The sequence below is a fragment of the Pseudorasbora parva genome, chromosome 9, assembly GCF_024679245.1.
Source record: "Pseudorasbora parva isolate DD20220531a chromosome 9, ASM2467924v1, whole genome shotgun sequence".
Lineage (NCBI taxonomy): Eukaryota > Metazoa > Chordata > Actinopteri > Cypriniformes > Gobionidae > Pseudorasbora > Pseudorasbora parva.
Window position 1 is genome coordinate 39,346,812 of NC_090180.1, and position 13,345 is coordinate 39,360,156.

The window sequence follows — 13,345 nt, forward strand, 5'->3', positions numbered from 1 at the left end:
TCTGAAGACAATGGAAAGGGTTAGGTGTATTTGCAGTAATTAGTTCTGCCACAGCTTCTCTTCACGCTGCCACTTAGATCATATGCCCGAAGCTTCCCACAGGTGATTGGTGCCACTCACTGACCAATCAGGAGGCGTCTCGCTGCCATTGCAAAGTTATTAACCCTGTGGCAGTCTCGGACTCTCCCCGGGGTCTGCTTACAGCTTTAATCTGACGCAAATAACTCCTTCATTTCCCTGCCGGATCTCTTAACGGGGTTGCGTTGTCTTCATTTAACCGAGGAGATTCTCTAATCGCCGTGTCGAGCGGAAGGCAAAGGCGAGAGAGAGAAAGAAAGAGAGAGAGAGAGAGAGACAGTATGTCTGACGACTGTGCCGTTTGTTTGCCAAACACCAGCTTGATGCGTTATACAGTTACGCCGTCTGAAACATTGAAATGTGGCAAATTCAGCACAGACCCATGGATATCTCTGAATCCAGAGCTGGTAAGTCTCGACTATATGCCTGCCTACCTTTTAAAGTGGATTGATCGATTAATGTCGTTTTAATAACATAAAGGGTTGCTGAATGAGCGAGTCAAACTGTGAACTTGGCAGGCGAGCGTCAGCATATTCCCATCATTATGTCACAGCAGCCTGGAAAATAAACTCAAAATATCGTCCTAAATTAGGTCTCTCCTTAATAACTGCACACTTTGATAAAATGTCGGAACTGTATGATCGCTCGCGAGCTATTTGTGGGTTGAAACAAAGACGACGGAGCACTTTTCGCGCAGGTTAAATATCTGCAGAAGGTTTGACTGCGGATGGCCGCATCATCTCTGCACATTAAGCGTCCGCGAGTCTACGTGTCATCAAAAGCTCGCCACTATTCGTTATTCGTCCTGTCAGATATTTTTTTCTCGGTTAGCCGAGCAGCTTTTACATTCTCTTCCGCTCCGCGAGCTTCATGTTGCACTACAGCTCGTTGTTCATTTACGTAAAATCCGGATTTGAAGTGACATAATTGTGAACGGTCAAATGGATTTGCCCGAAGCGACCGAAAATGCGTTATTGTCCCGGCTTTTAGCATGGTGGCGCTATTGCATATTTGTCTTTTATTAATTTAATAGGGAAAAACAACACACAGCGCTGCCCCTTTGTTGAAAGCTGTGTGCATTTGCACTTATGTCATAATTTGGCTGTTGTCCTAGAGATGGCAACACCTTCACCTTTGAGGTCGAAGAGTATGATCATGGTCAATGCTCATATGTCAATGTGTGTGACAGGGATGGACGGTGCCGGATGGATTGTTATCCCTCTGGAGGGTCAGACGGATCCCCTGTGGGCGATGGCAGTCTACTGGGAGTGGAGGTAAAACTACACTTGTGCTAGATCATATCATCTTGGGTGCTTTATCTTAGACCCTTCAAATCAGATAATAACTAAACATGTGTGGTTACACACCATATGTTCCTGATACATATTTTTATTTTATATAATTCCACGCTGTTAAATCTGGAGGTTTTATTGTTACTTGATGTGTTATGGTCTTATTATGATGTAAGTGAAGGAGAGAGTATAGGGCTGATTTAGCAGACAGGAGGGGAATGGTGCATGTTTTTGCAGTGAAACATGATCTTGTGGGCGTCTCGTTACGGTCATGAGGCACTTGTCTTGGTCGTTTCCAGTGGGAATAGTATTTTTTAGATTGTGCTGTTAACATCACTAAGATGAAGCTGGGGTAAATCTCCTTTTCAAGGCTAATTTTGGCTTTGTCATCTTTTTTGAACAGCATATTTACACAAGGTTCACATGTCTTCTAATCAAGCTACATTGCTTCCCTGATGTCCCTGTGAAAATCAATGGGAAATGGTGTCACAAAACATTTATGCAGCTGTCAAGTCATTTTATAAGTAGTTCTTTGATAAAGTAATGTTGGTAGTCAAACACAAATTGAGCTCCGCAGCAACAGCATTAACCACAGAATATGATTTCTCAGTTTGTAAAAACCAAAGAAAAGCATGTTTAAAATATGTAACTGTTTATCTAGGGCTCATGAATTAGGTCAGTAACACGAACAAGATGTTGATCAATCTAGAAACGTAATGTCAGTTCAGAAGTATGATTTTAATAACTTCTATATCAAACTCCTATGACAAACATTCAAACTAACAATTAATTATTTGAAATATGCACACTTTTGCTTTTTCGACTTGGTCAAAAAATATATGGATATACATACACACACATGTATGATTATCTTTGTGAAGACATTCATATAGCAGTTATTCTATATGAGCAGTTATTCTATATTCATATTGCCTTATTCTAACCTTAGCTTAATTCTAACCTAAAGCCCGGGACACACCAACACCAAGCCAACGTCAAAGAGCTAGCGGCAACAAAAGCCGACTGTGTTGTTGCCTTGCATCGGCTGCGTCTCAACCAAAAAGCTGCACTTAAAGGGGTACTTCAGTGCTGGGAAGATGAATCTGTATTAAAACTGGGTCATTAATGTAGTATATTGAATTTGGTGCTTTCTAGACTGAGAAAAGACAGAAAATGTTCTTTTGTCTCATGGGGATGAAAGAATATTTTGCTGCCCTACGAGGCAATTCCCAAAGCCGCCGCTACTGAATCACTGTGACTGGATCACTTTCTCACCGCGTACATCGTCACAAAATCAGTTCAGTAGGAAGAGAACAGACACTACAATTAAAAACTGAACGTGTCTGTTCAATATAATGAGTGAGTCTCCGAGCGAGTGTCATGACACAAACGTTGCAGGTAAACAGTGAGCGGGCGCGAGCGAGTGCACGCAAGCCCTAATGCAAATTGTAGTCCAGTGCGACTTATATATGTTTTTTTTCTCTTCATGACGCATTTTTTGACTGATGCGACTTATACTCCGGAGCGACTTATAGTCTGGAAGATACGGTACCTCAGTTTTTAACCACAGTTTTTGGTTCAGTTCTGTTTTTTGCTATTCTATTCTTAGGCAACAAGAACAGAAAGAGGTTAAGGAGAGAATGTTTTTATTGTAATACTCTTTCTTTATTTTAATTAAAAGAAAAACCTTATTTAAACTTAACTTAACTTTTTTTAAAACATTGTAGACATTCCTAGTGTTTTGTATAATATAAAATAAATATAGCTCAGAGATGTATAGTGGCATTTAAGTATGAAATTGAAATGTAGGCTAAAATTAAAAGTACATAGTCTTCAATATACATTGATTAAAAGCTACTGTATTATTACTTTATTCAAGAGCAGTGAGTGATTTTCTTTGTCTTTTGTTGTTTTATTAACATCATTTTAGAGGTGAACTCTTCCTTTAAAGGGGTGATGAATTGAGAAATCAACTTTCCCTTGAGTTTTTGATTTATAAAGGTTCATGGTAATATAAGATTATCCTGTAAGTTTCAGAGCTGAAAACTTCCTTGTTAGTCAAAGAAAAGCTTTTATAGACACCAGGCCCAGAAAACGATTGTGGGCTTCATCCTTACATCATCGTGCGACGAAACACGCCTCTACAGCGCGTCTAATTCAGTAGCCCCGCCCAACGGCTCATCGGATCATGCTAGCCAGTAGCAATAAACATGTGGAAGAAGATAGCAAGATATTGTGAAAGAACACAATATTGCTCCATAAGCTTCCTTCCGATCTTCCTTCATTTTTAATGAAGTTCCAGCTCACGTGGGTGGGTAAGAACGTTTGTGTTTGCTTCATTTCACTGCAGAATCCTTTGTAATCTTTTTAATCGAGGGTGGATGAGAAATAAATCATTGTGTTTGCTTGATAAAGACGTTTACGAGCCCTGTGGTCGAGAGAAACATTGCAGTTGCCGCTTTAATCTCTCCCTCATGTGAACTGAACTGACAGAGGCATAGATATGACAGTGGAGCTGAAGCTCATTAAATGTGCAAATCTTATCCAATCATAGCCGTGGGCGTTTACTTCCAAGTCTCCATTTCGGCACGCCCATCAAAACCCAGAATTCAGAAGAGAGCCTCAAAACCATTGTAGAAAATAGCCTATTATTACTTATTAGTTATGATGTTTTTGAATGTAAAAACCACACAAACGTCATTAGTTGACCTCAGACAACAGTATAAAAGAGGGGGAAAAAACTGTTCATGACACCTTTAAGGACAAGTGTTCACAATCACTATAGGCTGCGCTGCTAAGACCTGCTCACATCTCATAGTCATATACAGACACGCGTGATTTTACTTTCACTTTAGACATACCTTAATTGATTGTGTTAATATATTTTAACCATGTGTGTATTTGACAATATTAGCGCAGTAAGACTACTTAGTCCAGTAATGACGTGTTTGACAGGCTTTTAGTGCGCGTGCTCAACGCATGTAAAACGTGAATGAAATGTTTAACCGGCAAGGCTTTAAAACGTGGCTAAACACCCCCCTAAAATTAGTGCATATGATTGGAAATCTGCTCATATCAGCGCATGGAGGCGCACTCAAACAGAGTCCAAATAAAAAGAGAAATATTGAAAACGGAGAGAAATAGAAATAATTCATTAAATGCAAAACCAAGAAAAACAAAACAAAAATGCAATTCACAAGTGCGTATTGAACCGTGAATGACATACCGAACGGTTCAATATTGAGAATTGTGGCATCCCTAATACAAACCGTATACAAGGCAGTGCTGCCTTGCTTACCATTTGGAATATCACACTGATCACATTCTTCATTTCAGTCAGCTCATGTTATTATGAACATTCATGCATTGATCGAATGTTCAGGCAAAATTATAACAGCCTTTTATCTGTACCGTCTTGACTTCTTTGCTCGCTCTCGGTCACTTTCGCTTTTATTCTTGTGCACTGGCTTGTTCACTAAGAGTCGATGTGGCTCATTCTCTACCTCTCACTGACGGCGATGCTACATATTGAATCGGCCCCCCCAAAAACTGATAGAGTCCACCTAGAGCCAACAGTGTGGAACACACAAAAAAAAACTAAGCCGACCGATGCTCCAAAATCGGGCTGAGATTACCTGACGGGTGGGCGACCATCGGACTGGTGTGTCTTAACCCTCAGAGCAGGGGTGTCAGAAATTGAAGACCAGCCAAAAGGTTCTCACTTTATTCTTTGTCCTCACTCCAACAGTCTAAAACTCAAACGAGTCCTGCATAGATAAATATACAATATCCAGAAATTAGGCTACCATTCAAAGTTTGGGGTCAGCATTTTTTTTTTTTTTTTTTTTTTTTTTTTTTACGTATAAAGAAATTGTTTTTATTATTTGTTTTTATATTATAAAATTGATCAAAAGTGACAGATATTTATATTTTTACATTGACATTACTTGCATATTTTAACATTTTATATATTAATATATTATTTATTTTCAAAAATGTAAAATAAAAAAGCTTTTACAATTCAAACAATTGTCTTTGTCAAGTCAGAGTTCATTTTTCAAATGCACAACAATACAGCATGCAACACCTGAAGGCATCTAAATGCACTTTGCACTAAAATATAGTATTATTGTCTCTTCTGTCATTTGTTTTACCTTGTGAAGTCGTCGACTACAAGATGGATTGATTTGAAAAATTGGAAAAAAATCAGCTTTCTATAGACTTTATTTTAGTCTATTTAAGTTTGTGTCCCAATATCAGTTAAAGTGATATGCCTGATAATGCACAGGGGGCAAAAATGTTTTAAAGAGGCGCGCTCTGCAAAAGGTATGGGAGTGGTTTTCACTCCCTCCCCCCTTCGCTCCTCGCGCCACAGGCGCATGCGTTGTAAACCCATGTGGGAATGGCTGATCTGGGATCGGGGGGTTGGGCCGCCCAACACGAGCGAACCGTTAAAGAGTGTTTTTAATGTCCGCCATGTTGGCCATGGCGCACTGAGCCTGGAATCAGGGACCGGAGCGCGCTGGAAACACACACCGAGAGAGTGCGACCGACACCCGGCCTCGCGCCTCCGCTCGCCCCGCCACCTCCACCGAGCGACCCGTGCACTGCTGGACACCGAACCGGCTTCATCCATGAGAACTTTAATCGGACCAGTAGGGAACATTAGGGGATCGGATAGATTTATGCTGCATCTCGAAATATAAAGAAAAATGAGTAAACTGTCGTTTCGGGCGCGGGCGCTGGACGCTTCCAAGCCTCTACCAGTCTTCCGCTGCGAGGACCTGCCCGACCTGCACGAATATGCGTCTATTAACCGGGCAGTACCACAGATGCCCACGGGGATGGAGAAAGAGGAGGAATCGGTACGTTTTATTTCTTAGAATCATGTATTTTGGAAATAATTTCATTTTTCTTGACAGAGGCGCGTCCCTTGCCTCTCTGCGCCAGTGTACACAAAATGGCCGCCATTTCTCCTGCAGAAACGCGTCAAATCTGTAGCTCTCGTCTGATACGGTCGAGGTTTAGTATATTGGGCCCAGATATTTAACGTTTTTCTCTTCAAATATAACGTCGGATGTGATTACTACGCAGTATTTTTGCCTATAGATGGTTTACGGAGTACAAAGGAGTCACGTGACCACGGGGAAAGCCGCCATTTTGTTGATTATCTCAAGGTTCCGTGGAGGTGCAGTAACTTGCACTGAGGCAAAGGGGGCACCAATCTCTGCGCCCTTAAACAGAAATCACCAATTAACAGCAGCAAAACAATCAGTGTAGTTATTTCATGCTTAAACTGTTCAAAGTGTCCATGTAAATACGTTTTTTTTCTTCTTGAGCTACAAGCTTTGGTCAGAGAAAGCATACTTTTATATGTATATACTTTTTAATTGTATGTGTTCTTAGTGAAGATGCAATGAGAAGCACTTGCATTAATGTACATTGTGACTGCATTGGTAAATGCATCGCTGTATTGACAGAGGAAGCATATCTGGCCCTACCGGTCTGTTTAGGTGTAACGTTATGCAGTGATCCGTTTGACAGGGGCAGGGGTGCACATGAGGCCTTGTTTTCTTTTCTCAACACTGGCATCTGAAGCTCTTGACATGTATATCTTCATTTGTAGATCAACAGCATAATGCAGGAAAATAGTACACATAATGAAGCGCAGTCTCCTTCAGCAACTACTAGTGTGGAAATATTTAGATCTGATTCATTAAAACAAAATTATTTCCCCCATTACATTTGTCTGTGTATTTCTCTGTTTCTCAGTTGTTGTTTTTTAATGCATAAAAATAAAAAACATGTTTTAAACTACGTCGTTCTCGTTCCACATATCTTTGATTTTTAAAATCTTGAATGAGAATTATTCATACTTTCCACACGGACTGATCTATTAAAGTGTGCAAATGTGATGGGGGAAATATGCATGTAGTAAACATGACTCTAAAAGTAAATGTGTTAAAATGCTAAACAATGGCTTTAACCTCAACACTCCGGGACAGGTGTCAAGGCTGTTCTTGTTATGGTGTTTGTGTGAGACGCTGGACAAATGTATGTGCTGCTTGTCCCACTGACAGTGTTTTATATGTTCCTAATAATGTAGTATTGAGGACCAATGTTAGTGGTTTGTCTATGTGGATTTTTTTAAAATCATTGGATTATATCAAGCGGCTGATGATGTGGTAATTTTTTGGAGTATATATATCATCTTTTCTGTTTGGATGTGTTTAGATATATTTCTGTGATGGCAAAGCTGAATTTTCAGCATCATTACTCCAGTTTTCAGTGTCACGTGATCCTTCAGAAATCTTTCTAATAGGGCTGTAACTAGCAATAATTTGTATTATTGATTAATCTGTTTTATTTTTTAATGAATTGGATGAGCAATTATACAATAAAAATATAGATTTTTAAATTAGTTCATTATTTAAAATAAAAATAATTCCATATACTGTCAAAAATAAAGCCTCTGAAAACAAATAGTGAAGTTATGTAGGCTATGTTGTACATTATAATCCAAAAAGGGTTTAAATACAAACATTACATTCTTAACCTAAACTCAACTGATTGCTTACTATTTTGAGGCAGAAATGAAAATGACAAAATTAAAAATAACCAAAGGCCAAAAAGTTAACACGGTATGAGTATGAAATATTAGAGTATGAAGGTATGAAATAATGTAATGTTTTACATTTATTTAATATGCCATCAATAAAGCCTTTACTGTTACTGCTCTCAAATATGATAACTTGTTACATGTAGAACTTTAAACCTACACTTATTTTCTAACAACAAGATGCTTGTTTTCAGAATATGCTAAATGGAAATAACTGCAGGACTTTCTAACATTCACAGATAAGGATGTCCCGGTAAAATACAAGTCCAGCTCTGCTGTGTCAGTGGTTTCCTTGCATTGGTAGGAACTAAGGATAGACCATATCCGTTGATTAAATCAGTTTATTTGGTGTTTTTAGTAGGGATGCCCCAGAACTTTTATGTTAAAATGTTCTATATAATAATTTCTATTTTATGGATTGTGATATTAACCTTGTGTTTGCCATGTAAATAGCTGTAATGTTAGCATGGTGTGGCTTGTTAACATGATAAACAAACTGCACAAAATAAACATGGGTAAATGCCAAAGGGTATATTAGAACTTACCAAAATTACTCCTGTTTTATGTACACTCAAGGTTTTTACACAGGTTTTATTTGGCAGAAGCTTTTTAATCTTAGCAGTGTGAACAAGTGAACGCACGGAGTAACATCATAGCATAATTTTCAACACACTTAAATGTATCTAATATGATAAACAGAGCTGCATTACCTCATAATCATAACTGGAAGAGCGGAGATACTGCAGGCGCCCGGCGATTGTGTCCCGTTATGATTAAAGTCCCGTCGTTCGCGAGGGGGGTATTTGTGTAACAATCTCTCCAGCAGCCGTGCCCGGCTCCACAACACTCGGCCCTGCTCTGCTTTACACTACAGTAACGTTAATAACCGCGTGCATGAATGTGATTTCTGTCTGAGTCTTATTTTCCACTGGCTGTGAGGTGAAGACCACATGTCCCAAGATACTGCGCTCAAACTTGGCGTCATCAAACTACGCCTTTGTTTTGAATAGGTGCCCTCAAGTGGACGGAAAGTTGCATAGTGCATCTTTAATATAGGCTATATTTGAATATTTTTTTAAAATTAAGTTATTTTTAATTGTCATGTAAATGCCTAATGTGCAATTTAAAAGTTTGTACATCTCAGTTTTTGCTATTTGAGTATTAAATAAGCTTAAATGAATTGATTATTTAATTTGGGTTTTTGGCACAGTGCATGCTGAATTTTTAGTTTCGGCCCAGAAGAATGTACATTTTTGTTTCATCTGGAGTTTTTATTGTGCGGTCAGTGTGCTGTGCTGTTTTGACTGTTGTTGTCTCTCTTGGCCACTGTTTTGCACTTGTACTGATAGATTCCACTTTTGAGGTTGTGATTCTTTGCTTTAAGATTAGGGATGGGCATTTTTCACAGCTATTGTTTGAATAAATAACATTTATTTATATTAAGTTTAACAAGAAAGATAAAGCTTTTGTCATTATTTCTGAACAAGCTTGTGATTACCAAATGAACACAAGATTACATTATGTCTTAAAAGTTTTTTGTTGTTGAAAACATTAAAATAATTTATAAACAAAATATATTGGAACAAAAGCATTTAAGCTGAATCAAAGCGAACAGGATAAAAAAATGCTAATACATGCTGCACCAGTTGATTGTATACATGCTCGTCAGCATATGGTTATCGCGTTTATATTGTTTCTCGTGTTCATGTTGAGGGAAAAAAAGAATATCCACATGCCCGGGTGAAAGTCATTCTCAGTCTGATAACAATTAGGACCACTGACAGACTTTGCAGGGACACAGATAACGGTGTGCTTAGCGTAGTTTCTTGCAGAGCTTTGTGTGTTCTGTTCTTTAACACGTCTTGAATGCAGTGATGGAGAGCTGTCCTCATTCCTCTGGTGTTTTGGATTTCATAGTGGCATTTATTTATGATTGTCTGTGGTGTGTATACTGTAAAATAATAGGCTACTAGATACTTAACTGAATTCATAAAGATGACACCCCACCCAATTATTTCATGTCTATGAAAAGATTTCCCACAAATTCTGTGTGCATTTTCTGTTAATCAAAGGAAGACATTTTATTTATCTTTTAATTTAATAAACAAACTTTGTGAAACAGTGCTGCACCACTGTAGCCTAACAATCAAGATGTTTGGTCTGGAAATTCACCATTGACACAGCTCAGTCCGAGGGGCGGGATAAACAGTTGTCTTTCAAACTCCCTCTGCACGGCGTGCACACAATTAGATAGAGCTACAACCAACCAGAGCAACGAAGGTGAAGCAAAGCTAGTAGACAGATTAAACTTTCGCCGTATCCGGTTGGCAAAACTCAGAACACATATACCCTTCTTAAGAATGACTTCAGTGCCGTTCTTTTCTCAGAGAAAACCTTAACTCCAAGTCTTCCAGAGTTGCGATCAAAGCTGATTCGAAAGACCGCCGTTCGCCAGCTTCTGTGTTTACTAGTAGCAAGCAAGCGCAACTCTGCCGTCATTCTGTTAAGCCCCACCCACCGACTCTATACACCAGGGCTATTCAAATCTTACCCTGGAGGGCCAATGCGGTGCAGAGTTTAGCTCCAACCTTAATCACACACACCTGAACTTGCTAATCAATGTCTTCAGGATCATTAGAAAATCACAGGAGGATGTGTTTGATTAGGGTTGGAGCTAAACTCTGCAGCGCATTGGCCCTCCAGGGTAAGATTTGATAGCCCTGCTATACACGATGTGATTGGCCTGACCAGAGTTTGGCTTTTAAAGCTCAGAAGTGTATTGAGAGTCGGTAAGTGGCACTGAATAAAACGGCTGATTTTGTCAAACAGGGTGTCAATTTTCATTCAGCCTCCCCTCCACCAGACGGTCATACTTCATCCGACTCAAAAAAACCCATCATGATTCTATACAAAAATCTTTGCGCAAGAGCGCATTGAATCAGTGCAAACAAATGCGGAGCTCTCTGCACACTCGTGGCAGATTAGATTTGCTGCCGCTAGGGTGCGTCTAGATTTCTAGGCTAGCACAACTGAGCTTTATACTGTTTAAATTAAATCTTGGAGGAAAAGATAACTTATTACTTAAAGATTTGGTAATTTATTATTATTACATTAGTCTTAGTATTATTATAATAGTGAGACTAGGGATGCACCAATATTTATCGCCCAATCTTTTTTTAAATCAATTTACAACCATCGGCTATAGCGTGAGAGAGGCTATTACAAACTGATGGTTTATTAATGGACTGCATGAAGGCACTGAGCTTTATGTATGCTGCATAATCCAAGATTATACTGTAATATTCCTGCGGCGCTGCTGTCTTTGTTTTAATGTTTATCAAATAACAAAAGACCAACAAACAAAAAATAAATTGCACTCTACTCTTGGACTAAACTATAATAAGGACTAATTTCCGCAACGCAGAAAATGCAGACAGAATCCAGTCATAAAAACGGAATTTACTGCATAATTTTTTGATGAATAAATAAAACGTTGGTCAGTACACTTAAATAAAATTGCGATATATTAATAGTGTCTTTTAATATTAAGTCGCAAAAAGACTTATTTAAAAATATGATTAAATATGAATCCTGCTGATCTTCATTCAAGTCTCATTCATTCAAGTCTCTGTGAATGAATGGAGACGTGTGGTTTCATTTACCCTACCACACACACACACACGCACACAAACTGAAACTCGCTGTGTTTTTCAGCCTCTGCCACCTCATGAAAACATGAATGCATCTCCAGTCACCTGTAGTATTTTACAGTTTCATTCTATCATCGTCATATAAACACACACAGGAACTCGCAGACAGCAACCCGTCAAAATAAAAGTTCAGATTAACAAAGTAATTGTGACAGAATTAATGTTGTATAGAAGAGCTACGTCTCAATGTATTAATAATATTTGCATTTAATTTATACAGTGAAGAATATGCAGTGTTGCTGAATGTTAAATGATCCAGTCTATGTTCATTATAAATGATTTGCTAATGCAGCAATAAAATAGCTAGTAGGCTATATGTTAATGTAATGTTTTAGTTTTTTTTTTACTTTGCTGATTTAAAACATAAGCAAAACACTATTTTAATGACAGCATTTCAAATAAGAGGGCATGTAACAAGTATCGGTATCAGCCCCAAAATCATATCACTGCATCCCTAATTGAGACTCATCTAAATTCTAACTGTTTGAAATGAAGATCTTTTGAGTTTCTGTAGGTTTATGATATGGTGGTAGTTTTTCTCAAGTAAAACGATGAAATGCTCATGAAGTGACTCAGCGGCTCTGTGGCCTCATGTATAAAACTTTTCGTAGGATTTGTCATAGTAAATGAAATATAGGACGTACATACGCACAGAAATATTCGGATTTATAAAACCGTGCGCACGAACATCCTTCGCAGTTTTCCCTTTATAGATCACAATCAATTCTAAATGTAGTGCAGCTTTTGTGGCTTCATGTCATGCCCCTAGTTGAAAAGAGGAGAAAAATAATTGGGTAAAATAATTATAATGCTGAAGGTGAGGTACAATTCAGATTTCTGTATTAAATAACTTACAAAGTCATTTAAAAACTTTCTGTGAGATGTAAGTTTGCAAACAGCACGAGTGATTCACCGCGTGTGCGCGCGCGCTTTCTCTCTTTCAAATAGCTTCACCGCATGGCATCTGCAACTAAAATTGAGCTGCACAGTTGACACAGGATTTGCCACTTGCACAAGCGAGGCACTGTCGCATCGTCACTAGGTTTTATCTTTTGCATTTATTTTTAAGTCTTGCCAGGGATTCACTCAGTACTAGCGCGCTCTCCAAGCGACCGTGATCACACGCACATATACACAGTCCATCTCACAAAAAAACTTGAGTACAAATTGCGCTACAATGGTCAAATACACACACACACGATGTATGTACTTAAAGGGTAACTAAACCCTAGAACAACTTTTTTTAGTTAATGATCTGCAAGAATGGAGCTTTATTATTATTGTTCATTGAGTCGAGTAAATGTTTTGACAGTTGGGTTTAAAGTGTTTAAATTCTATAATATATGGTATAAAAACGTCTTAGTGCTGCCCTCTTAAGGTTGAACGGTGGCTACTGCAGTTGAATTTTCCTATTGGACGTTATGGTACTTCGTTACGTAGGTTTGTACTTCCAACGGCTCATTATCCACGCCCCTGGCACGAGCTCACCACGCCCTGAGAAATGTTTTCCGTGATCACATGAATGAAACTCTCTTCACTTGCTTTCAACATCCTAATTAAGAAAATACAGATATATAATGCAGTTGTAAGTACATGTTAAGCTTTTCTTCTGATATTTTTGCTGCCTGTCATGTCTACAGATAATT

The 13,345-nt window shown here is 38.6% G+C and overlaps 1 protein-coding gene across 2 annotated transcripts in view; it reads left to right on the top strand.

Moving 5' to 3' along the window:
* Window positions 1–170: 170 nt before the first annotated feature.
* epc1b (enhancer of polycomb homolog 1 (Drosophila) b) overlaps window positions 171–13,345 on the top strand; it is a 41,271-nt gene continuing 28,096 nt past the window's right edge. Inside the window, exons 1-2 of one of the 2 annotated variants that reach the window (XM_067452580.1) lie at window positions 171–485; window positions 1,268–1,352. In XM_067452580.1, coding sequence (XP_067308681.1) covers window positions 1,284–1,352 — 69 coding nt within the window. In that variant the 5' untranslated portion in view covers window positions 171–485; window positions 1,268–1,283. Of the gene's footprint in view, window positions 486–1,267; window positions 1,353–5,777; window positions 6,236–13,345 lie in introns of those variants that run through there. The other variant, XM_067452579.1, reaches the window with a different exon arrangement.